Below are 26,751 nucleotides of genomic sequence, written 5' to 3'. Positions count from 1 at the left end.
CCCTGAGGTTCCTATCCTGGCTAGGAAGGGTCCCCAAAGCTCCCAAGATTTTCGAAGATTGATAATCTACAGTGATGAAAACAAGCCAGGAGAGCCTAGTCTGACCATTTCTGCCACTGATACCAGAGAGAAGTAAAAATGACATGTAATAGCCCTCTTACTGGTAAACACAGCGGTGAATTTATGAGACCTTTTCTCTCGCTGTCCCTCCATAAAGGTCGATGGCATTTCACCAGACCTGCATGATAAGAGGCTGTTCCTGGAGCACAGGAAGATGAAGGCCAAGTCCAGCTTTGTTGGAGATCTGGCTGAACCTAAGAATGAATTGTCATGTCCCTTGGGGGAGTTTAAGCACCAATAGTCCAGGAATATCTGGGAAGTATGTATGTGTGCGTGCTGTAGGTGTAATCGTTTGTTTGTTTGTTTGTTTGTTTGTTTGTTTGTTTTCGTAGCAACACTATTAGTTACCATATCAGAGAGGATCATTAGGTGGCCTGCTTGGGACAGAGAGTACAGCCCAGTAGTGGAGTCCTTGCTTCGGATGCATAATGCCGAGGCTCAGTCCTCAGTACTAAAAGTATAAGAGGGGAAAGGAGACGGACAGTATCTTACACATTGTCCACTTGGTTGGGCTCTGCATAGGGTTCTGGGTGGCACTGATGAGTTCAGGGCTGCACTTACAAACAGGAAAATGTAAGTTTAGGCAGGGAGCAGAGCCCATAGTGGGCCATCTGGTATGAGCCACACTTCTCTTAGGAAAATTATGCTGTGGAATTACATTCACCTAGCAGAGCTAAAATTGCCATCAGAAAGAAACTAGGGCCTTCATCCTAACACTGATAAAACAGACAATAACATACAAGCTATATACAGTTCTTCTAAACTCAGAGAAAACAGTGTATAAGGTGTGTTACATTCATGCAAAATTTAAAGCTGTAACGTTTTGTCAGTCTGCTCTTAATCCTGACTTGTTCCTGCTGCTTACTCTAAAGGTAACTCTAGTTCCAGACCCCATGGGTACCTGTTGTTTTGTTTTGTTTGTTTGTTTGTTTGTTTGTTTGTTGCTCAGACTGGTCCAGAACTCACGGTCCTGCCATTGCCTCTCCAGTGATGACATTACAAATGTGGGCCACCAGGCCTGTGTATGTTAGTAACAGAGCCCTTAGCTTGTTTGGGAGCCAAAGTCCTTGGCTTCTCTCTGCAGATGGTTCTCCCTTGGCTTTGCCCAGGGGAGCATAATTTTCTGTCTGTTGGAATAATTAAAGGGCTCCCCATGTTTGCCCTACAGGCTTTCCTGTGGACCCTCCTCACGCCTCTGTGCCGTGCTTCATTCACCAAATAGAAGCAGGAAGAGAGCACACACCCCTCTCAATAAGAGATCGGCATCACTGCCTTTTCCTGTGAGAGGAATAACTTCCTCTTCCACTTAAAAAAAAAAAAAAAAGATTAAAAAGGAAAACCAAAAAAGACGTTCTCTGAAGATAATCTCTGTTTCTGCGTTGAGCAGGGCTTTTGTTTGAAAGCAAAAGCATTTCCTCAAGCTCTGAAATTGCCTTTGACTGTTACGAACTGCTTTGACAAAAAGTTTTTTTGAAAAACTTCCTTTCCAAATGTGCCTGTCAACTAGCTGAGACATTTAAAAAGATATAATTCAAACATAAAATGGTTCATTTTTAAAGGATAGCTTGAAAGTGCTTTTGTCACTCTGGAAGATGCCAGACTATCCATTCCCAACTCATAAACAAGGAGGGATTTAGGTAAACAACAGAGAAATATGTTCAGGTTGTGTTGAATAATTAAAAACATTAATTTTTTTAGTGTTTCACTTTTTATTCTGGGTTAAGTTCAGCCCCCAAACACCATTTTGAGATGTAACTTGAATTGCTGGTGTATAGGGACCTTTCATTTTCTGTTTTGTTTTTTTTTTAAGTCATTTAGAATTGTGTTCCTCCTTTTTTTAATTTAAATGCAGAATTCTGTGCTTTTTACAAATGGTGATATTCTAGCAGTTAAAGAAATTGGAGTTAATTAGAGAAGTAATTGTAAGATTTCACACACACACACACACACACACACACACACACACACACACACTTGAACTGTGTGCCATGTGTTCCTTTGTCCCTGTGTACTTCTATTCACTTCCAATAAAATTTTATTACATTTATGTGTTTACTTATTTAGTGTGTGAGTGTGTGTTGGCACAGGTGCCATGGAGTGAGTGTGAAGGTCAGAGGGAACCTGTGGGAGTGGGTGTCCTCCCCCCACCATGTGGGTCCTGGGGACTGAGCTAAGACTGTCAGGGTTGGTGGCAGGCGCCTCTATCCACTGAGCCATCCAGGTCCCTTCACTTTTAAAACATGGAGTATTTGTTGTGTGTTGGGCGGTGTTGTGGTGACTAGACAAAAATCAAGGACAAAAACAACAGGATGTTGCCCTTCCAGGAGCTTAAAGTGTGGTTAGGGAGGTAGACATTTGACCAGTTAATAATAAAAATAAATCAATAATAGAGTGCAAGATGGCTTAGTAGGTGAAAGTGATTGCTGCCAAGGTCGCAAGGTTGACAGCCTGAGTTTTACCCCATATCCCACAAGGTAGGGGAGACTTGCCCAGACTGACCTCTGACCTCTGACCTCCACATACGTGGCACGGCTTGTGCACACCCACACCACATACCCACATACCCACATGATAAATTAAAAATAAATAGCCACAAAAATTGTACCAAACTAAGTGAGCCTAATGTAGGATGTGGGCTTTTTGCAGCATCTTAACACTGGCTCTTCGGGCATGGAAATGTAGAATGCAATTGCATTTTATAAAATACACAATAGTAATGGCAGGGTGATACGCCTTCTGAAGATCTGAAAAACTTAACTGCTCTAAAAGTGAGGTCTCAGTGACAAAGAGCGAAGGAAGCCAATACAGGCAGGGTGCTACTAGAATACTGGGGAATCTTAGAATTGGAACTTGATAGTGAGGAGGGACCTTTCAGACATGATACTTCAGGTAAGAACCAGAGGCAGGTGTGTTTTCAGTAAAGCAAAGCGATGGAATTGCAATTTCCTTTGGAAAGACACCCGTGGCTTCTCTATGGGAGGGAGTGTGGATAAGGGAACAGGCTGGGAGGCATGCAGACTGGGCCCCAGCCTTGGAAGCTCAGCCTAAGTCTCCTGCTCCTCATGCTGTGCCAGCATGGAAAAGACTGTGTAGGTGGGGCCGAGTTCCAGATCTGTGTTCCCAAAACGTTACCAGTGGTTCTGTGGGGTTGTAGATTTGAGAACAATCTCACATGTGAAAATTATAAGGCCAGCAATAAAAGCTGTTGTATACTATGCAGCTTCCCAGGTTCTCGTAGGTGTCTGTGTAAACTTAGTTTGCAATAGTTATCTTTCTTCCTATTAATAAACTCTGCATTGGGCTGTTTGTATTAGTGTTTCTAAAGGTGGTAAACACCCAAGGGGAATAAATGAATAAAGGCAGTGTCTGCCAGGGTGAATATATATTGATTCTGGAATTATGAGTAGCATGAAGCTTGAGTAGTTCAAAGTTCTCTTTCTGTTTAAAATTAAGTAGATCTGCATAATGCAATGTTGGTGATTTACATGTTTATGTGTATGCGAGACTTTCCAAAGCATTAACCATTTCTATGATTTCCTCTTAAAGCAGAATAAACTTGGTTGTGATGGGTGGACAGTTTATGTAAAGTCACTAAATATGTGTAAGACACTTAGCAAATATGAATATGCATTTTAGTACCTGGATAATGAGGTACAAAACTGACTGCATCTACTTACATTCTAGAGTTAGGTTTTGGTTTGGTTTGCGTTTCTAGAAATAAAAACACCGCTAAGAATCCCCGACTCGAGCAGGCCTGTTGTTTATTTTAGGACATAAGCATCTTTAGTGGCCTCATGAGGGTCCGGCTGTGTTTGGGAATGGAGGGTACAATAAAGTTTTCCACTCTGGTGTCTCATTAAGCAGCCCTCTTTGTGTAAAGTACTCTGTGGCAAAGTTGCTTCTATTTAAAGTCCCCAGTTTGATCTTGGCTTTGATCTAAACCTTTTGATCTTGAAAGAAGGATGGAGTAGCAATAAAGAGGGCCGACAGAATTTCTTTAAAGAAATGCGATAAAGTTAAGGGCGGTCAGAGTCAGCCAGCACCGGCAGCAGGGCAGCCTTTCCTCGGCCTGGCTGGCACGGCCGGCCGACAAGGAAAATGGGGTGAGTCCATCCTTGGCCGCGGAACAGGACCGCCCCCCCTTCCACCCTCGTGCTATGCAGGTCCAAGGCTAGACGTGCACAGGGGACTCCCCAGTCCACCTGCCACCTTGGAAGTGCTAGCAGGAAAGTCGCTTCCCCTGGGAACCCTGGCTCAGGGTCCCTCCATCCCTCAGTGGGAGCCGCAGACTAGACCGGGAAGTGTGTGTCGGGGAAAAGGGTGGGGGTGGATGGATGGATAGGTGAGGAGAGGCTCGTGGGGGCGCAGGCCCGGGCAGAGGGTGCTTCCGAGAACAATAACACCCGGGACCTGGGAGCCTACACCTTTAAGGCAGGCCCCGCCCCGCCCTGCGCCCGCCCGCCCGCCCGCCGGCCCGTGAGGTGTCGCTCGTGGCGCTGGGCTCGGGTGAACTTGACTGGCTCTCCCCGCAGGCGCTGCGGGAGGAGCGCGAGGCCGAGGACTGCGCACCGCGTGGGCTGACAGGACGAGTGGGCTCGGAGGTGAGTGCGGCGGGCGGAGGTGGCAGCAGTGCAGGGTGCTCCAGGTAGACGGACGCCCGCACCTCTCCGCCTTCTTGAAACGCTGTTGGATTTTTGACTTTAGGTGGCGAAATGGATTCGTGTGAACCGCAGACCCCGAAAACGCAAAGGAGGGAAGCAAGAAGTCGCCTTTGAAAAGGTAGGGGCCCTGGAGGACGCTGCTGGGAGGGGCTCCTGTGTGCTGCCTTGTGTCCAGGATTCAGTCTCTGCTACTAGAATAGCATTTGGGGAGTTTGTGTTAAATTTACAGCAAGGAAGCCTTCCCCGGGTGTCCGCCGCCGTGACCGGGACGGGGCCTGTCGAGTGCTCCTTACACTGCAGCCCTGCCCTGAGAAACGAAAGCTTCTTCCAGGCAGACCCCCCCCCCCCCCAGGCAACAGTACATGAGAGCCCACGCAGGCAGTGTGAGAAGTGTGCAACTTCAGAGATGTCAGGACCTATTTTCCTTTCTGCCCAGCAAGTGAATTTGTCCTCCTGAATTTAGAATTTTAGTAGTTAGTTGTAGACCTTGCTCCCTGCTTCCCCTTGTGAATGTGTGAGGTTGAAACTTGATTCGTCGTGTGATAAATATTTTGAAATCAGGTGAGTAGCCTATCAGCCCTTTTTCTTACTGAAAAGGGGGCAAATGTTAATGACATGTTTTGGTTTTGGCAGCTTTGCTGAAATCTACTTTTGCAGTTGGGGTGGTGGTGGTGGTAGCGCCGCCGCCGAGGGACTAAAATAGCGGTGTGGTGTTGTGCTGCCGGACGGATGATGAATCACTGGGTTCTGAAGCCAAATTCTCGCTGATAGCGGTGCTGCCAGCTTCTGTGATGTGTTGCCTTAGTATGGGCATCGTGGCGTCTGAGACCGTGCATGAAACTCACAGTAATGAAGATGTGGCACTTCAGAGTGCACTTAAGGGCACTCGGGGCACCTGGAGGAGCCCTGGCAAAAGAGCTAACTGAGCATAATGTTGCTGGCATGCAAGGGGCCAGAGTGTGTGAGAAGTGTCCCCCACCCCAGCCATGTAAATAGAGCCGTGTGTGTCAACTCAGTGGAACAGTGGTAAGAAACAGAAGGATTTGGAGTTGTACCTTGGCGTGCTGTAGCAGGTTATGGTTGGTGAACTCTCACAATTTAAGTGGCTTTAAAAGGTTTGTTACTAGTGAAAGAGATCACGAGATATCTAAAGAGTGAAACGCATTATTTTGTGCCTAGCACTTGAACAGATGTTTGTAGATATAATTATTAAACAAAAAAATAAGATCAGCCACACATGGAAAAAGGAGAAGCCATTATAGAGTACTTGGTATCGCCTCTACCAAAATCTGAAGCAGTAACTGTCTCTCAGAATTGGGGAGGTGAGAACTGAGGCATCCACCTACGAATACAGTGGCAGCCCTTCCCCAGCCAGCCCTCCACTGTGCCCTATTAGAGGTACTGGAAGATGTGCCTCTAACTTTCCTTCCTAGACAGTGTGGGAAGGGGTTTTAAAGAGCTCGAAGGTGGGTTGGATGGCCTCCTTCCAGGGTACGAGGACACTGGATGCTCTTGGTGGCTGTGTGTCTGTGTTGGTGTCGCCACTTCTTTCTCCCAGGTTCAGCCGGCGCCATGGAGGGCTTTTCTTCTCTTACACCAGGGAGAAGTTCCGTGCTTGACGAGACAAGGCAGGCACTTTGAAGGGCCATGTGAGCGGTGAGATCTATGACCCAAGAGCATTAGAATGGGATCTGAAAGGCACAGGATCTAGGGGATATGTGTCCTCTACTTCTAAAATGTAGGTGGCACTCTAGGTGAGTGTTCAACCCAAGTCTAGTACTAGGACTTAAGCCTGTTGCTGGTGGGAACCTCAGTAGATCACTCACTGTTGATTCTGATAACTTATTTGAAAAAAAAAAAAGTCCGCTGAGCCTGACTTGGTGACTCATGCCTTAAATCCTAGCACTCAAGAGGCAAAGGGATGGATATCTTTGAGAGTTCACGGCCAGAGACTGGTCTACAAAGTTCCAGGACATTCAGGGCCATGTCAGAGACCCTGTCTTAAAATAAAATAAAAATGAAACCAAAATTTCAAATGTCTGTTGGGCCACAAGCAGGCTGACTGCTGTGTCTTCTCTGTGTCCGCACTGTGCGTGAGTCTGATTTCTCTAGTTTGGTGTCAGGTGCCGTGTTCTCGGCCCAGCTGCTGCCTGCTCCTTTGCCCGCTCTTGCTCACCAGGTGTCCTCCTCAAGTGTCCTCCACCTTCAGGGCTCTCTCAGGAGTTGACCTGGATTAGACTGGACTGGACTGGGTAGATTTGGTTGAGTGGTCCGTGGGCCAGATCTGAGTAGCTTTGGTTAAGTGGCCTGTATTAACTAACTATGCCAGAACTGGAATGTTTTCCTTCCATAGGCGGATGCTGCTTTTACTGCCCGGTGAAAAACAGGACCTCCTGGCTGTCTTGAGAAAGGAAAACAGCCATGGCAGCAGGCCAGGTTCGGAGATGTGTGGAAAGAATGTCATCTTGCGGGACACATTTGTTTTCCCCTTAAAGAAACTGTCCCAGGCACTAAATGGTGGGCACAACTTGAAATTAGCTGAGAGTTTCAGCCAGAAAAGGAGCACAGTCTGCCTGTTCTCGGCTGTGAACAAGGAGACAGAGTAAGTTAAGTGACTAGAATGCCTCCCCCCACTCCCACCCCCTGGCCCTTGTGAGCTGCTCTTTCTGGCCGCCCCTGCTTGCCAGAGAGCCATCTTAAGGACTTGACCTACCTTTCTCCCCTTTGCATCTCCTTGGGATGTTCCTCGATGTTCATTTCTACACTGCTCTAGCTCCCTCCGTATTGCTCTGTCCACAGCGGCTGTAACTGAATTCTCAAGGCTGTTTCCTCTCTCTGGCTCCTGGAGTGTTTCTCCATTCACTCTAGATTTTCTTCTTTTTCCTGTTGTTTCAAATGTATATTATTTAGTTTGAATAAATTTTACAACCAAAAAGCAAGAACATGAGTGGCCCACAGAGGACAGTCCCAGGCCAGCTCTGTGGGACTGGTTACAGTTGTGATTTCAATAGTGAGAAGTATGTGTGTTAAAAAATAATAGCTTTTGCTATATGATCTTTTGGCTTTAGAAGAACACATTAACTTTTAACTTGAAGATTAAACACAAATTGTGTATCACCATTAGAAAGTAAGGGCTTGCCGGGCGGTGGTGGCGCACGCCTTTAATCCCAGCACTCGGGAGGCAGAGGCCGGCGGATCTCTGTGAGTTCGAGGCCAGCCTGGGCTACCAAGTGAGTTCCAGGAAAGGCACGAAGCTACACAGAGAAACCCTGTCTTGAAAAACCAAAAAAAAAAAAAAAGAAAGTTAAGGGCTGATATTTTAAGGTATATCCATGTCAATGAAGTTTAGATAACTTCATTATTCTAAAAATTAAAATATACAACACAGCAGCACTTTATGAAATAATATATTTTAAAGAAAATGCACTTGTAGTGAGATTGCTCTTCTTAAAGAAAATTTCTGTTGTTAGACTCAAAAGACTCCACCTTCTTGGTTTTCTGTACATCTGATAACTTACAGAAAACGACTCTTGCTGTTTCCATTTCTAGCCTTGGTGTGTATGCTAAAATCAGAAGTATTCATAGGCTTGCTTTCTGGCCACTGAGGGTGACTCAGAAAGCCATCTCCCATGTCTCTGTGCCTGAAGCAGACTTCTAGGGTGAGATGGGCTGGCCTTTGTGTGTTGTAACTACCACTGGGAGCCGACGTTCACTCCTGTCAGAACCTGGAAAACAAAACTTTGGAACTTGCAGTTTGCTGAACCTGAGAGTGAAAAGTCCAGAGCATAAAATAACAATTGAACAGGAGAGCGTGAGGCCAGTGGGCTTCGTCAGGCTGTCGGCTCTGTGCTCCCTGATAAGCCCTGGAGTCTGGGAGCATGTTTGCTCTGCTTTTACGTCTCTGCTCTTGTCACACGCTTGACTCGGAGCTGTGCTCTCCTTAGTAGTCTCTGTAATTCATGACGATTTTAAATCTGTGCAAACCCAGGGAGGTCTGCATGTTCAACACCATTTACTCCTTTTGAGGTGCATTGCACACTTTGGCTGCAGTTCTGCTGTGAGAACACGCAGGATGTTTTAAAGGTAGGTGGTTCAGGCTTTAAATGTTTTACCATTGTGTGTCTTTTGTGACAAAAGTCTGTTATATTCAGTTGTAATTCTGGAAACCGGTATTTAAGTTGTTTTTTTTTTTTGTTTGTTTGTTTTTTTTAAGTTACTTTTTCCTGGCCCCACAGAGGCAGTGGTACCTATTAGGCTCCACTTGGAACCCTCAAAGCTCAAACCGGTCAACCAGTCCATGTGGATTTGGAGCATGCGACCAAGTATCCCCACTAACCGGTACCCAGAAACCTGGTGGGTTTGGGCAGCTACTTATACCTGAGTCAAAGCTCCCCTGGAATTCCCTAGGCTTGGTGCCTGTGCCTCTTTCTGAGAGAACTGTTGCTCTGTGAGAATCCATAACTAGTCTACACTTGCAGAGCCGTGGTCTCATACAATAGCTTCATTGATTCTTGATTTCCATAGAAAAGCTTTATGAGTTCTAATGAATCACCAGCCCGCCCTTCTGTACCTCCTCAGTGAGTGGCTTTGTGTCCTGTGTGTCTCCTGTGCCTTTGGATAAGGACTTACGTGAGTGATGGGAGGCAGAGCAGTTTAGGAGAAGTTGTGATGAAGAAGTCAAGCAGAGAGAGGTGTGTTTGTGTGCATTGCACCATGCTGCAGAGATACTGAGGAACTCCCATGTACCTGAGTCTTGTTTCTGCACCTCCTCCTGCCCTTTTATTTCTTATAAATCCTTAACAAATGCATTATTGAATATTCTATATCCAGGTTTCAAGTCAGATCAGATTATGCTAGATTCTTGACATTTTTTGCTTACTTTAAGCTGAACCAAGAGAAAATTGCTGATAAAATATATTTTTGTAACCTAAGAAAGACAGTTTGATTTGTGTGATTTTATACTATTAAATTCTCATCTGTCCCATAGATTATTCTTTTTAAGAATCTGCAATTTAAAACCAGAAAAAGACTCTGACGAATCTGTGTATAGTAAAGTCCTTGCAAGCTTTAAGCTGCTGTAACAGGAAAATCAAAACAATGGCCAGCCTGGCCTCAACACTTGCATATAGCACACAGTCACCACTCATCTTCACGCGCTTATTCAGAGACTCTCGGAATGGAACCATTAACTCATCAATAACTAACACTTGCCATGTGGCAAGCGCAGTTCTGAGTGCTTCACATGCAGCAGATGATGCAAGTGTCCCATTAAAGCCTGTCACAACCAGCAGCATGACACTAAGACAGTGCACACCGTCGGACTCTGTGTAAGTAGGTGCAGAGTGAGCAAGTCAAATAATTGCTGTAGAAAATAATGTTTGGGCTGCATCTTAAATTCTTATTAGTCATCGACCACCAGCACAAAGCGTACATTTCTAAATTAAGAAAATCTCAACCAGCATGTATTTGAAAACACTTGAAAGAGTGCAGATAATTACACTTGTGTTGATTTTAGTGTGTTTGATGCCAGCCACCACCAAGTCTTCCACGCCGAGAAAGATGAAAGCTATTTTCATATAAAACATTAGACTTGGGCTGGAAAAGGGAGGTGGGAGAGGAACATTTTTGTGGCTTTTTAGTTACTTTTATAGGCAGCATTAATTTCATTCCTGTGACAGAATGCTTTCATTGGCAGTCATTCTAATCTTAGGCATTTTAATGAGCTGCTGTTTTGTGCCTGGGCTCATATGGCACTACTAAGATGTGTTATTTTTAGTAGCACCTACTGGTGTCACCTTGGGTTAGGACCTGTCATCGTTTCCATTAATCATGTGTTAGAGCAGGCGGACACTTGAATGTATTCAGCCCAGAAACCAGCCAATGTGAATCTGATATATATTCATCCTTGAATCCCTAGCAGCCAGAGAAAACCACACATGACTCCATGAGTGTTTGTGTGTAACTGACTAGATGATAAAGCCCACAAGTGGTATTTACTTTTACAATCATACTTTGATGCTGCAACTTTTTAAAAAACTGTTATCTAGTCGGGCAGTGGTGGCGCACGCCTTTAATCCCAGCACTCGGGAGGCAGAGACAGGTGAATCTCTGAGTTAGAGGCCAGCCTGGGCTACAGAGTGAGATCCATGACAGCTGAAACTACACAGAGAAACCCTGTCTGGGGAGGGGGGCGTGGAGTGAAACAAGAAATTTTTACCATCTTGTTAAACTGTGCTACTTATTTTGTTCTTTACTGATAGAATCCATGAAAATACACTGGTCAAGATTTCCTGGCTCTCCTGGAGGTGTTTTTTTGGTATCTTCTAGAAAGAGGGCTTGGAGGCAGGAAGACGGGACCTGACATTGGCCCTTGGGTTTGTCACATGGCTTTTGTTTTCCTCTGAGAATCCTGTTATTTAAATGGCCAGTTTGTCCCATGTACACAAAGTGATAAAAGCTTGTTTTGTTTTTGTATGAATTGGTGAATTGGTTTTGGCCTTTTTTGCGGGGGGGATTGGGGGCAATGTCTGGTTTGGTTCCCCAGTTACCTTTCATAAACACCCTTCTTTCTGCTTTCGTATTGATTCTGTGATGTGAGCAAGAAGGAAATTAGACACCATTTCTTTTCCCTCACCGTTTATCATGTGATTTGAAATATCCTTTTACTTCCAAGTGAATTTGTATGAAGCTGTGACCAAGCCGTTCTTCATTTCACATTTGCAGTTCCACATACCCCACTTTCGGTCACTGTCGGTAGGGCCAGAGGTGTATACCTTTGCTCTTGGTGGCACATACGCCCTCAGGGTGTCCCCTTCACTCTTCACACCTTAAGTCGCACATAAGGTGATGTCTCTTCCTTCCTTGTGGTTTTTGGAAGCTGACTCTGGTGTCACTTTTTTGGGAAGGGTTTGGTGACAGTACTGGGTCACAGCTGTGTGATGGCAAATCTGTCCCGAAACCTGACCTTCACTTGTATTTATTTATTTGCTATCATTTCTTTTCTTGAATCTTTTTCCGGTGTCCTCTTTGTACTGTGTGCTTAAGATGTTTGAAACGTAGAGACTTCGTGTCTCTTGAGCTGACTGAGATGTGGACATTACTGGCTCCACAGGTGATAGGCTCTTGGCCCCACTCAGGGAGGATGACTGAAGAGTAAAGGAGCTTTCTCTGCTGGAAAATTTCATCTCTGTTCTGTTTTTCTCTCACAAAACCCTGGGTTTGTATGTTCTAGGCTGCATGTTCACAGAAAAATACACAGAAAAAAAAATTACCTATTCCTCAGTAATGACTAACGTAGAAAACGCAAGTCAGCCAACTACCCAGCACCTTGTCTTGAATTTGTTGTACACAAAGCCCTCTGTCAAAAGCTGCTGGAAAATGCCAAGGAAACATGAGCTGTCGTTTCTGGCTATGGGAAGATACAACACAAGACACACCAATGATCACGTTTAAAGGAGTGTGCAGTAAATAACCCAAACCATACAGCAGGAGCAGAGGCTGCCACTGTCTGGTGAGCTTCACCTGAGGACATTCTGCACTCGTGTTTCGTGCCTGGACCTTGTTTTGATAAAGCAACTTCACACACACAGGCAGGAAGTTATGGTGGGAAATTGAGTAACTGAATTAACTGAATCCATTTTGATAATTTTGCCTGGTACAGACAGGGAGGGCTTTGAGTGATCTGCGTGTGAGTGGTGGTGGTCTTTTTACTTGAGAATGCATTTCTTATAATAAATGCCCTCTGGTTTTGCATGTGAGACTGGAACCCATCACTCAAATTCTGCCAACACTTAAGAATCAGGATAGGCCAGAAATGTGACCTTATCTCTGATCATTCTTTACCAAATTCTTTTTATTTAGGCAACTTTATTACTAACTTTATTTTATATCCATGACATACAAAACCTGGGGCAAGGAGTAGAGATTATAAAACAGGAATTAGAGAAAGCAGACTGGAAAACAAAGCTGATGAGGTCCCTGACAGGCGTGCAGGGAAAGTGCAGTAGGTGGGCAGAGTAGGTGTGGTCTCTGGGCTGATGGCAGGATACTGATGTGTTCTGCTCATTGACTCTGGTTATTTTGTAGATCTGAGGGGACCTTGATTCAGATGGTCTTCTGACCAGATAAAGTGTGAAATTATCTATTGCTCACAACTCTGCAGGTGCAGCCTGTGCTGGACGTGGGTAGTTCTTAGTCTCCTCCATTCTGCACACCCACTGTTTCTTTTTACTAGTTGTTTTTCTGTTTTCTTTCCTTTAAACATTTGGTTTCAAGACAAAGTAAGAAGTTAAAACATTTCATTATTAGGGATAGTGATCCGTAGTTCCAGAGTTTTCCTGATTTTTAATCTCTTGTGAGTTTTTTGAAAGTTGTGTCCTGACATTGAGAAAGTGTCCCATGTTCCTAGCAGCACAGCTAAAATGGAATCCTTTTATTTTTTAAAGTTTTTTTGTGTTTGTTTTAGCATCTTTTTGATGATGGAAAGCAAATGGGCATGATGAACCCTGTATGTCTCAGCACCTCACATAACCACAAATCGAAAGTTTTAACTTCTCAGCTCTTGGACTCCAAACATACATATGGAAAAATTCAGATTTTTTTTATGTATGTGAAAGTAGGGAGGCAAACTGATTTGCTTAGCTCGTACCAAGAAGTCGTGTAGAATGGGGAAAAGGGCCGGGCAGTGGTGGCGCACGCCTTTAATCCCAGCACTCGGGAGGCAGAGGCAGGCGGATCTCTGTGAGTTCGAGGCCAGCCTGGGCTACCAAGTGAGTTCCAGGAAAAGGCACAAAACTACACAGAGAAACCCTGTCTCGAAAAACCAAAAAAAAAAAAAAAAAGAATGGGGAAAAGATCTCAGAATATAATACTTTCATTTTTCTTCAGCTTCTGCTCACAAGGTAGCAGGACTCAAACCTTGTGTCAGTCTTCAACTGTAGTTCCTACTATCAGTCTGGTGTCCATGAAGAGAAGAGGGTGTGTCAGGCAGGAGACCTTGAGCCAGCTCCACAGAGGGAATCTGGATACATGCAGCTTGTTCCCCTTTTCCCCCTTGACTAGCATGTTAGTGTCCCGTGTTGAAGAATCCCCTCAGCAGCTCTTTCTGACATGAAGACAAAGGATGCTGGCTGCCTGAGCCCAGAAAACACAGTGCTGAGTCTTAATGGCCATTGAGCTGGGTAGATTTTATATTTTATATTTTATATGCCATAAGATGTGCACATGTGCGGTAGTTTGCATTGTAAGAAACTTGTATAACTGTTTACTATTTGTGTCCACCCTTGAGAGAGAGAGGAGCACTGTCTATGAGTGCTGCAGCTGCAGTCCAGCGGCCGAGTCTCACAGTCTCTGCCGTCCTGAGTTCCTGTGTCCATTCCCATTCCTAGTTCTGTGCTTTCTGACTTTATAGCTTGCCTTTTCTAGAAACTTCATTGCGATTGACTCCTCCATGGCTTAATTGTCTTACAGTGTTTAGGGCTGTCAGCCATCTCTGTGTCAGCAGTGTCTTTGGTTTCCTGTTGCTGCAGTGATAGTACGTGGCTGGGCCGACTACATTTTGTCTATCCAATACAAGTTTATTAGACATGCTTGGAATTTTTTTTTGCAGTTTTTGTTGTTATAAATGAATATTCTTTGAACCACAGGTATGGCTGCCCTGTGTAAACATGTTTTTTTCCTTTGTTGGGAACTATGGGCTAAAGTGGCTTGGCCCACAGCAGGTACTACTTTCGCAGTCTTGTGAAACTTCTGTGTTTCACATCCCCACTAGCAGTAGGAATGATCCCAGCATCCCTACACCCTTGCCTGTGCCCACGGCTGTTACTCTGCAGTTGCTGCCTGCCACTATGCTTCTTAATATGCAGCCAGGCTGTTTCTTGAAAAGATCTGAGTGTATCCATCCCTCTTTGTCCTCCATCGTGCAGGTGAAAGGCTATGGCTCCAAAAGTGGAAAATCTGGGTGTCTCCCCAAGTAAGTCACCACACCTTCAAGGCCAGTGGCTCCTGTGACTCAGAGCCCTTTGTGTCCTTACAGCATTCTTGGGTGTGGCTTCCTTTTTGTCTCCCAAAGATGACCGGTCCTCACCCTCTATGGAATAGTGTCTGATGCCGCACTGTGTCTAAGGCTGCTGCCAGCATCCTGGAGAGAGTTTCCTCTAGTCCCTCAGCTGTTTTTCCCCAGGCTATGAGCAGAGCCCAGGTCGGAGACTTTGGGACCCCATGTCATCTTGTAGAAGGGTTGGGTATGTTCCCATTTGAGCTTGGTGGAAGTTGGGTGGGTGCCCTAGTCTGTACACCTGGCTTTCACTAAACATTTAATGCATTTTAGGGTCCCTCTTCAAAAATGGTGAGAAAGGTTGGTTACCCGAAGGCATATGGATTGCGGCTTTCCCTCTGTGATGCTGAGACGAGATCATGCTCTCAAATGTCTTACAGTCTGAGAACTAAACCCAGCTTTGGTTCTTCCCATCATTGTTCTCTGCCAGCAGCAGATGGAGCTTGCCTAGTTGTCCACCTCCAGGCCTTACTCTGGGAAACCCCCGTGCTTCAGAGCAACAGCAACCTTCCCTGTGTCTCTGTTCATCCTGTCTGTTGTATCGGGCAGGTGAAAGCCACATCTCTTCCCAGTCTGGAGTCCTGAAGCATGTTTTCATGATACTGGTAGGACTTGTCTTCTAGCAGACCTACATTTCGGGTGGATGCTGAGTAAGTCATTGCCGTGGTTTCTTCACCCAGGCTTTTCTTTCACTTTTCAGACACTCTGTGGGCACTGGCAGCATATACAATTCCCAGTATGTATGCAGTGAGGCCAGAGAAAGGGAGGATTCTAGAAGTGTTGTAATGTTCTAATTTATTGTATTACAGAAAGTGAACTCTAGCTGTCTGTGAAATCACTGTTTTTCTAGGATGTTCTTGGTCATGTTGAGGTTCTGAGTATTAAAGAGAACTTAGTGTTTGGACCTATGGGAATCTCACCGAGCACCGTGCTGTAGCATAGCGCATTAGAAAGACTACAAAGTTGAGGCAAGTTCACAGAATAAAATCATCACAAGCAGGAAGCTGTCAAAAACAACTAGAAAAGCCACAAATCAAGCAACTGGAGGAATATGCTCTGTTCTAACAATTACCCAAGATCCTAAGTGTGTTTGTCTGTGGGCCTCATGAGAAGAAAGGGCGGCGATTGCCATGCTGCTTTGCTTAAGAAGCAGTACAGCTGGACTGATGACAGGAAAGACCTCACAGCTTCTCCAGCTCAGATCCTTATCTCAGTTGTGAGACTGCAGATGCTCTTAGGTTTTTTAACTCCTAGGCTGTGTGCTAGCCTGATTCTCCTGTGCTTCATTTTTATTGCATTTTCCAGTTGTCTGTACCCCCTATATGGGTAGAGGTGGATCAATGTCAGGTTCTGGATGATGATAAATGTGAGGCTGGGCATGCTGAGTACGGGTCCTGGACAGCGAGCAAGGGAGACAGGGAAGAAGTCTAGTGTACCCCTACAAGGCCATCCCTGAGGGAAGCCTTATGCTGTGGCTTGCGTTGACATGCACAGGGACAGATTGCACTGTCTCACCATCAAGGAATGAATAGGTCCGACTGCTGCTGTGGGGACAGCCAGGCGTCTGTCTGCAGGAGACATTAAAGTGGTGTGTTTTGTAGGGCACATGTTATTGCAAGTTTCTGTAATGTTTGTCACAGACCAAGCAACTGTGGCATAAAAGTGTGTGTGTGTGTGTATGTGTGTGTGTGTGTGTGTGTGTGTGTGTGTGTGTATTGAATCAAATGTAAGTGGCCATCTAACGTTGGAATGCAGAGTGGCGCCACCCCACTGCTCTCCTTGCAATCTCAGATATTTTCAGTAGATATGTTTCCTAGTTGTTGTTGTTGTTGTTTTTTTGTAATGTTTCCATGTTTGTGCATGTTCATACCTTGATGAGTTTCAAATTTAGTTAAGGAAATTTTCTTTCTGTGTGGTGCTCAAGGCTTTGAATGTCTAAGCAGGCGCTTTACCACCAAACTACATCCTAAACCTGTGAAATTTTCTTGCGATTTGTTGGGCTTTGCTTGTGGGGTCAATCAAACTGTCCCTGAAACTGTAGTGATAAAATTAACACTACACATGGAATATGAAGGTTTGGTGCCTTAGAACTATGGCTGCCAGAAGGCAGAATGAGGAGGCATTTAGGAAAAACAGTCTGCTGACAGGTATAGGACAGAGCTGTAAGTGGGTGAGGAGCACACAGGAGAGTAGCTACTGAGCTGGTCAGAATCCCAAATGCTTCTTCTCCCTCAACAAAATAAAGGATACTAGAGGGAGCATGCCAGATCATACCGGCTCTGAGAACCCAGGCACACTTTGCTTCTGGTGTTGGGGATGATATTTCAGTGGTCAGCAATAGCATGGCCTCATGAGCAAACTCCAGACTGTCAGAAGACAGACCTAATAGATTTGGAGATATCTGGTAGTAGGGGATCCGTGTTGTACTGTGTGCACACAGGTTGGGAGTGTGTGCCTAGAAACATGGGGGAGGGGCACCACATGCATACCACTGTACTGGCCTTTGCTCCGAGCTGTGTTGGTTTGTGCTGGGGCCTGTTCCGTGGTCAGCCTCTCCCCACTCCCTGGATTGAAGCTGTAGATATTGTTTCCAGAACTGACAGTTTTCATCTGACATTGACTCACCAGCCGACCAAGCCTTAGAGGAACTGCCTGTGTGTAATGCAGGGTCATTGGCAGCATTGCCTGTCTAAGGAGCAGCTAGATGGAAACAGTGGAGGTTGAGCATACAGAGCTCCAGAGCAGATGGTAAAAAATGACATTTCTTCGCTTCTGCTTGCTCGGCTTCAAACTCTTTCTCTGTTTGTTTGATTTGCTTTTTTGAGACAGGGTCATGCTGTGTAGCCCAGGCCGGCCTGGAACTGGATAACCCCCTGCCTCTGCTACCATCAGCACCACCGCTGTGCTCCCCTGTGCTTCTAGAACTCCTCATCAAGTTTGCCGCCTTAAGAGAAACCAGACTCTGCCCCGGGACTTTCTCCTGTGCCGCATGTGAACCTGGACTCACCACTTCTTGTTTCCTGTATAGAACCTGTTTTGAGGTCACAGGCTGGTACCGAGAACACCCAGTATGGATTCCATGTATTACTTGTCTTCAGTGTGGTTTGGGCACCTGGAGACTGAAACACATCGTTTACATGAAGATTAGGAAAGAAGCAGCTCTTGCTGTGGCTTTGTTATGAAAACCCTTCCCAGCATGTGGACTGTTTTCCTTGGTTTTCAGACAGCCCTTTATGATGTACCTCAGTGTCGTACTAGACATTATCCAGAGTTAAGACAGAGAGAGGCTGTTTTAACTGTAGTCGGTCTAAGTGCCCGTTTGTGAAGGACATTGTACTTCCTAGGCCTTTTTTTTTACTTTGGTTTTCTTAGTCATGCTAACTGTGGCTGGACTGTTCCTGTTTTTCTTCCCAGAACGTGTGGTTTCCTGAGCTGCATGCGCTCTGCACAGGGTGATGCTGTTGTGTCCTGTAGTCCATGTGTCATTCCCCCTTCCCCCCTCAACACTGGGAAATGGAGTCACACAGATGGGTGAAATCCCATATTCCACTCTTTTCTCTTGGCCACTCAAGCCTGTGGAAGCTTTAGAATGCTGCCTTAGAACAGCCCACAGACAGTGACTACTCATGCTGTCAGTGGTGGCCTTCTAGTAGTGCTGTTTTCAGCCCTTAAAGTCATCTGTCTCTACTGAGTTAAGAGGACAAGAGCCCCGGAGCTGAGGGGAGAGAGAGAGAGAGAGAGAGAGAGAGAGAGAGAGAGAGAGAGAGAGAGAGAGAGAGAGAGAGAATGGCCGCTGAAGCGAGGCAGCCAGGATGTTTGCAACACTGCTGTGGTGTCTGTGAGCTGGCTGCAATGTCCTCAGTATTAAGTTTCAGGTGGCGGCTCTAGCAGGTGCCAGCCAGCTGCATCAGAGGTATGAGAGGTACACCTTCCAGTCTCACCCAGAAGGTACCCTGGGTGCCTTGCCTGTAATCCCGGTATTTAGAAGGTGGAGGCAGGATGACCAGACTTCAAGGCCATCTTCGGCTACAAAGGGAATTTGAGGCTAGCCTGCTCTACCTGAGACCCTTGTCTTTCGAAAACTGCAAAACTTACTGGGATTCTGCTGGGAATTCCCACTGGCTCCTCCAAGCCACCAGAGTCATTCACTACTTTGGGTGAGGTCTTAGTGAGCTAACTTTGTAAGTTCTAACAGTGTTCGCTGCTGTCCTGAGCACAGAGTACTAGGCGGCTTTCAAAACAAATGCTGCTACCACTCCATGATAGGGGCCAGGTTTTACAGTAACTGTGATTCTCAGGTAGAATTGACTCAGAATAGTTAATATGTTTCCCTAACCTCAGACTTACTAACAGAAACCCACTTAGACGATAAAAGAAAATGGGCAGTGTTTGTCTCAGCTATGAGTAATGGGCTATGCATGATTAAAAAGGCTTCTCAGAATGGCCTTGCTTATGTAATCGAGGATCGATACATTTTAGAAGGGTTTTATAAGTGAGCCACCCTGTTACTTGGTAATCAGCTATCATTTTCAAGTAGTTAAAAGGGTCCTTGGACAAAGCCCAGGGGATTGACTGTGGCTTCCTAATTGCTAAGAATTGAAACTCCCTGTGCCCTCTGAATTATGAGCATTCTTGAATTTTTTATGGGGGAAGAAATTATTTTTTTATGTAGGATAATTTTCATGTCGAAATGTTGCATTAGCCAACAGGAGCAGTACAGGCAGGTTGGGGTCTTGTCCCGCCAGATCCCTTCTTCTCTCTAAAGTTAACTTGCAGAGTCCAGAATGAGGAGAAAACAAGGCAAGGGTACACTGTGGGTGAGTCACAAGAAGATGCCACCCATCATCTCCAGCAGCCCTTGGCATCCTTAGAACATTCTAATGTTGCTGACAAAGAGCAGTAACTGCTCTGCAGACTCACATAGTCAGGGGAAGGGTGGAGACCTCTGGAACATTCTCCCCATTTCCTCCCATCAGTAGAAGGAAGGACTAAGGATTTCACAGGCCAAAGGAAGTGACACCCAGCAGATGGCTACAGCCGTTCCCAGACATGGACGGCTGTGTGTCCCTGTTGACTACTGGTTGCAGAGACCTGTGCATGGCACCACCAGTCCGAGTAACTCTGAGCAGAGGAGACTTTTGGCAGGCAGAACAGTTTTATTACTTTCTTCTCAAAATAAAAGGAATTCTCTTGGGGTTAGTGGGAAAGGAGATGAATAGAGCATTTCCTATTTCCTGCCTGTTCAACTCCACAGCAATCTGTTTGTCATAAAATGGATTTTTGCCCAAATTGGCTGCAACTAAAAATAACTTCACCCCATTTCTGTCAGTTTGGCCATCTTTTTACGTGTGCACTTTGTATTATTTCCTTTCCTGTTCTGAACCTCTGTGAGAATTGAGGCCCTAAGGTGCTTATCTTCTGAGTGTGCAGGTGATGGTGTGTTTCTCGAAGCTGGGACCTTCTGTGCATTGGGTGGCAGAGCCTGTCTGGGTGGCCTGGCTGTGGGTGTGTCACTAGACGGTCCTTTCTCCGCGTCTCCCAGGCCTTCCAAGCCTTCCCTCATTAACTCTGTCAGCCCTGTGGCCAACAGTATAGGGCTCTGCAAAGCTGCTCATGCGCAGGCCACCAGGCTTCCTCAGGTCACAGCTAGGAGTTTAGCAGGTGCTTGTCAAATGTCAGGCTTTTGGAGATGGGCAGGGACAGCAAGCTAGGACGTCTCAGGTCACTGCACACTCTGCTTAGCAGATTGATGTTTTCATTGTGGGTAATTATTAAGTTGATGTTGATTTTAACACGTGCAGCCTAACTTGGAGATTTAGAAGGTCACAGGCTTGTGTTTGTTTTAGGGTATATGAACTAAACATAGAACTTCACCAGTTTCTCATTCTCTTACTGTTGCCACCTCTTTAAAAAGTCTTGTGGTGTTGGTGTGGTGGGCTCTGCAGTTCCCAGGCCCTGGTACTGCCCCCGTTGGCTGGCGGTGCACAGTAATGATTGGGCCTGGCCAGTTCCTGTCTAATAGGGCCATGACCTGCCTTGAACTCCTGTAATGAAGAAGGAACAGACTTGCTCACTCCTCTGCATGCCTGTCTCCCCCACACTCCTCTATTATCCAGGAGGAAATTGAAGAGCAGATTTCTGCGTTCTCATGATGCTGATGGCCTGATGTAATCTTTTCCACTCCAAAGTCAGGAAAGTAAAAGCCACACAGCACAGACCCTACACTCTGAGCTGCCCAGGGCTTCAGCTGTGGGCTCGGTATGCCTGTTCCTGTTTTCAGCAGCCTCGAGGAGGCATAATTTACATACCGTAAACAATTTGTGATTTTTTTTTTTTTTATTGAATTAGTCAAGTTGTACAAACATCACCAAAATCCAGTTTTAGAATGTATTCATCACCCTCAGAAATCCTTAGTGCCTGTTCGTGGTCATTTTCCATCCACCCTTAGTTTTCCTTATTGTAGATTTGTATTTTCTGGATGTTTCATAACAATGGAATTAATTATACAGTATACAGGTATGTGTATGTAGTATTCCATTTGTCCTTCATCATTTAGCATGCTTCTAGGTTCATCCATTGTTGTAATATAGGAATATAACTTGTCCCTTTTTATTCTTGAGTAGTATTCCAGTGTATAGATATACCACATTTTATCTGGCTTTGTTCCAGTAGTCACTTGGGTTATTTCCAACTGGAGGCCAGCGTGAACAATGCTGCTGAAAGACTGGTGAGTTTCTGCAGGGGTGTGTGTTTTCTGTTGTTGTGGGTGCATACCGAGGAGACAGACTCTGTGTACACAATGCCAGCTGAGACTATCCTTGTGGCCCTGCCCTCCCTGTCTCCGAGTTTTGCCATCAGCCGTCTACGTGGCACTTTGGCATCTTCCACTTAACTTTTTTTTTTTGGAGGGGGGTTGATATAAGCCGTTTAGCTTGTTGAGTGGGGAGGATGTGGGGGGCTGGGGAGGAAGTTTGTGTGTAATACTCAGTAAATTAATTTATATTGAGAAAGTGATTTTTTTTATATCTTAAAAGTCCCTTTTTTTCAGTTTCCTGTGACTCTGAATAAGTGTTTGCTGACTTGTGCTTCTGATTATGTAGGGCATTTGAATATAAAGGAGTCTTGGATGGTCTGTGGAGCCCTGTTTTGTGATGCTGTCAATAAGTAAATCATTAGTTCCCAATTGATGGAATTTGGGAGCTTTTAAGAATTCTTTATTAGAAATGCATGTGCTGTGTTTGGATGAACCTGGGCAATTGCCATAGGCCTGGCCAACATTCTACAAGCTGTGTGGTGTCCTTGACGTGGCCAGCCACTCCCATTGCTTGCCACATTTGAGGATCTGCAGGTGTGCTCCTCAAACCTGAGCTGAGCACATCATGATGAAGCCCCCTGGGTAAGTAGCCTTTTAATCCTAGGTAGGCTCACAACCACGTGGGGGGAGGTGGGAGCCTAGGAACACTGGCTGTGGTCTGTTCTGAGAATGTGTGCTTGTCCAAAGGCAGATGGCTAGATAGAGAGAACACACAGACTCCTGAGAGGAAGGGGAGAGGGGAAGTATGCTGGCTGGTAGCCTTCAAGGGCCGAAGTCCGTGGGAAGGAGAGTGGCTGCTGAGCTGATATTTGAGCAGATGACTGATCAGCTCACTGGGATGGTTTTGGCTCCAGGTGTGCATTGTGTTACAGGCGCTTCAGTGTGAGTCCTAATGGGGTTGATGCGGCTGTCACGGCTAAGTGTGCCTCTAGGCCTATGTGGGTAGAGTCTGGTCTGTCTGCCTTCCTTCCTTCCTCCCTCCCTCCCTCCCTCCCTCCCTCCCTCCCTTCCTCCCTCCCTTCCTTCCTCCCTTCCTCCCTTCCTCCCTTCCTTCTTTTTTTTTAATTTTGCATGCACATTTGTCTGTGTGAGGGCATAGGATCCCCTGGAACTGGAGTTACAGACAGTTATGAGCTGCCATGTGGGTGCTGGGAATTGAACCCAGGTCCTCTGGAAGAACAACCAGTGCTCTCAACTGCTGAGCCATCTCTCCAGGCCCCCTGTGTGGGTAGTGTCTGGAAAGACTGTTGGAAACCCACTACAGTCCCGCAGAGTGGGTTGTGCAGCTGAAACCTCCCAGCACACAGGCTCAGCATCCACGGTGCATGCATGTATTGAATCTGGGCTTATGTTCTCAGGAAGGAGGCAGCCACGGCAGCCTGGAAGGATGGCGTTTTACTGAATTTTCCTAAGAGATAGATGGTTATAGTTTCAGAAAGGTTCTTCGGGATGTGTGTCGTTAGCCCCATGTGGCTGTGGACTCTGCAGGTCGTTCACCCAACTGCCTTACTGTGCTCCAGTGGGTTTACAGGCTTCAGCCTGCCAATAAAGACATCTCTGTGAAGATGTTATAATTCACCCTTGTATTTTAAGTGGAACACTGTGTCAAGGTTTCCTCACCCAAGTACATGTATTATTATGTGTGTTAGGTTTTCTAGGAGTTTTTATTTCAAGTTAGTTTCAAAAGTGAGGTGCTGTTTGCATGTTACCATGAAAGCCCCTGGCTCCAGGTTCCCACAGGCTCTGGGTCATAGTACAGCAGTGTTTACTTAGTCTTTTGGTGGGAGAAGTCGCCGTGGGTGATGGGGTGGCCTTGGAGGAGGAGGAGAGAGACCAAAGCTCCCAGGTGGTAGAGCTCTGCCTGCCACCAAAAGTGCCCCACTTGCTGCAGGTTGATTCTCTGACGGGGACTCCAGCTTTCCCTGGCACTTGGTCTCTGAACTTGCCACCATGCACTCTGTGGGTGGGAAAGCAGAGTCTCTTCCCTTTCTCCCTCCTCCCCCACCCCCGCCACCTTCCTTATGTGACATGGGGGGCCCATGCAGCACAGCACTTGTGTGCCCCCCTTCTTATGTGACATGGGGGGTGCATGCAGCACAGCACTTGTGCTCCCCCTTCCTTATGTGACATGGGGGGTGCATGCAGCACAGCACTTGTGCCCCCCTTCTTATGTGACATGGGGGGTGCATGCAGCACAGCACTTGTGCCCCACTTCTTATGTGACATGGGGGGCGCATACAGCACAGCACTTGTGTGCCCCCTTCTTATGTGACATGGGGGGCGCATACAGCACAGCACTTGTGCCCCCCTTCCTTATGTGACATGGGGGGGGCGCATGCACCATAGCCCTTGTGTGGAAATCAGAGGATAATTTTCAGGAGTCAGTTCTCTTTTCACCTTGTGTTTGAGGCAGGGGTCTTTCGTTTCTGCCACACCGCACCCTCTACCTGGCCCAGGGAATTGTCTATGTCCCATCTCACTGTAGAAGTGGTGCAGTAACAGATGCATGCCACTGTGTCTAGCGCTTTTTTTTTTTTAAATGTGGGTTCCTGGGATTGAACTCAGGTCATCAGGCTTACATAGCAAGAGCATTTACTGGCTGAGCCATCTGCCCAGCCCCGAGGCACATTCTGAGAAGTGCCATTTCCCAGAATCACAGGACAAAGCACAGGTGGACGGTCAGACTGTCTGGCCTCCTGAGAGCATCGCTGAGTCCCAGGGCTTGGTGCAGCTGCAGGCACCAGGTCAGTCTCCAGTCTCCGTGGCCTTTGCCTCTTTTGCTGGGGAGTATTCCTGTGAGGACCTGTGGACCCTGTTGTGCAGGCAGGGCCTTCAGGGCCCTTTCAAGGCCTTGTTTCTTGGGGCTCTCAAGTCTAAAGTGCTCTTTTTACGAGCTGCATGCCACCACCCTGTGTTCTCTAATTCCATATCTGTCACTCTTCCACGCTAGAATTTGAGCACTGAGCAGAGGTCTTTAAATACTGCCGCTGCTTCATTTGTAATTGGTATTTTGGGCATTTCAGTATTTTGTGAATGCTTTCTCCATCAGCCACAATGAGGAAAAAGAATTAATTGAGCTTTATTTTGAAGGCTACTGAGAAAGGCTTACTTAAGGGCAAGAAGAAGACATTCATTTTAATCTGATGTATGCATTTAGTTTATGTAGTTTGTGTATGCCGTGGGAAGTTCCATGTTGAATCTGAGTGAGGTACATGCAGGCTGTCTCCTTGTAGCATCTTTGCAATGGTCCCTAGGATTCCTACCCTGTTATTGAGGGTGCTGTGGCCAGTATGATCTTTGTTTCTGCATGAAAACTATTTCTGATGGGGCCTGTTTCCTGTGTTTTCATTCAGTTCACCATGCTAAGTTTCTACATTCAAACAAACTAATTTAAGATTCAGAAATTTCTTTTTTATTATCAAAATGGTATTGTCTGTTAGAGAAAAATTTAAAAATATGGGAAGGTTTAAAGAAGAAAACTTAAACTACGGTTGTCTGGTCAGCTCAGCTATTTGAATACGTTGCTGTTTTGCCTTTAAGTCTTTTAAGGGAAATCATTTTTGGAGAAGGACAGGAATGTGTTTTATATTTATGACTTTTTTTTTTTACTTCAAAGGCAGTTCTTTCAATCTCCTTTTTTATTGCTTAAATTAACCAAATTCAATGTTTGGGGACAAGATTTGTTCTATAGCTTTCATGGAAAGTGTCTTGCCTGGCCATAAAAACTGGGGTTCAGCACTTGCCGTAGCTGTAATCCTGAAGTTCTGGAGACTTGGACAGATGTGTGCAATATTATCCCTTTTCCTGCAGTGGATGTCTCTGGATGCAGAGCAATCTGGGGGGAGGGGGGCTGGATCCTGCAGGGCCAGGAGGAACACAGGCCTTGCAAATTCCCTCTTTACCTGAGACTTTCCCTTAGTGACGTCAGTGTGAAGAGCCAGGCAGCCCTCTGTGTTTCCTCGTCCTTTGGTATTTGAATTGTACTGACATCTGTTGCAAGATGTAAAGGGACTCTGTGAGCCACCCAGCAATGAATGTGTTTAGTGTGTAGTCACAGTATGGAAATCATGGAAGACGAGCCCTGTTCAGCAATTAACTGTGAGGCTATTGCTGTTTTACTTTAAGGGCTGCACTGAAATGGATACTGCCTACTTACTTCTAAGAAATACGCAGTTACACAGCCGGGTCCTCTTTTCTGGCTTTTATTAAAATGCAAATAGCTTAAACTTCAAAGCAGCATAATTGAATCCTGAAAAAAATCAGAGCCGGCACTTGGCCTTGGCAGTGGCGTTTTTATTCTATCATCTGGCCTGGCTGGCTTTGCTGACCAGCTTGCTCTCTTAACTTCTTGGCTGGGTGTGATGGGGACAAGGAGAAGTGTGGACTCATGGTGTGTAGAGACACACTTCCACAAAGCTGATGATGATGTGTATGTTCAGTAGAGCTATGTGTAGACAAAGAGCACTAACTATTCTGGCAGTTAGTAGATTCTCAGCATTTACCTGAAGTTCTTAGCGAAACGAAGTGAGTGTGTCTCTGCTCTTCAGGCATCTGCTCCTGTCAGTTTCCTAAGCAACCCTCTTCTGTCCCAGACCCCAAGCAAGGCATTCTCTGCCTCACATGTGCCCAGAGTGCTGAGTTGTTATTTTAGCTCTAGAGGACACTGCTCACTGACTGTAGCCTTGCCATCAGTCAAAACCTAAGAGCCCAGTGCTGTGTACACCTGGCAGTGGCAGCTGCTAGACTGTGGGGTTACTTTGGTTGAGATGATTGGGCTGTAAGGACAGATTGCTAGAACTCAGCTGTGTGCCTTAGAACCAGCTCTGCCTCCTGCAGGGCAGGGCACTGAACCCAAGCTTCCTAAACTGCCCAGATCACATCCTCTCATGTTCCTTCAGTGTCCTGGTTCAAAGGAGAGCATCACGTGTAACCCATCTTTTGACTCTCCCACTTATCTGGGGGATCATCCTGTGTATGGACCGTGCCACAACTGAGGGGCTTTGATGTTCCAGGGTCCCGCCCCATCTTTTGAGTGCATGTGTTTCTGCTAAAGGCATGTTTTTCTAGTGCTTATGGGGGGCATGGAGAAGTGGCTTACTCCT

At 46.0% G+C, this 26,751-nt stretch overlaps 1 protein-coding gene across 10 annotated transcripts in view; it reads left to right on the top strand.

The window, feature by feature from the left end:
- Aopep (aminopeptidase O (putative)) overlaps window positions 1-26,751 on the top strand; it is a 348,639-nt gene that overhangs the window by 234,413 nt on the left and 87,475 nt on the right. For 8 of the 10 annotated variants that reach the window (XR_008215920.1, XR_008215923.1, XM_052729075.1 and 5 more), the window contains 2 exons: window positions 4,653-4,721; window positions 4,825-4,899. Coding sequence is in view for 6 of the 10 variants with exons in the window: in XM_052729075.1 (XP_052585035.1) it covers window positions 4,653-4,721; window positions 4,825-4,899 (144 nt within the window). In the remaining 4 variants the exon portion in view is untranslated. Of the gene's footprint in view, window positions 1-217; window positions 4,224-4,652; window positions 4,722-4,824; window positions 4,900-26,751 lie in introns of those variants that run through there. The other 2 variants (XR_008215921.1, XR_008215922.1) reach the window with 1 other exon arrangement.

Source organism: Peromyscus californicus, unplaced genomic scaffold (assembly GCF_007827085.1).
Source record: "Peromyscus californicus insignis strain IS unplaced genomic scaffold, ASM782708v3 Scaffold_8__1_contigs__length_139910024, whole genome shotgun sequence".
Classification (NCBI taxonomy): domain Eukaryota; kingdom Metazoa; phylum Chordata; class Mammalia; order Rodentia; family Cricetidae; genus Peromyscus; species Peromyscus californicus.
Note: the sequence above shows the minus strand (reverse complement) of the source record. Positions and strands in the feature narration are given on the sequence as shown.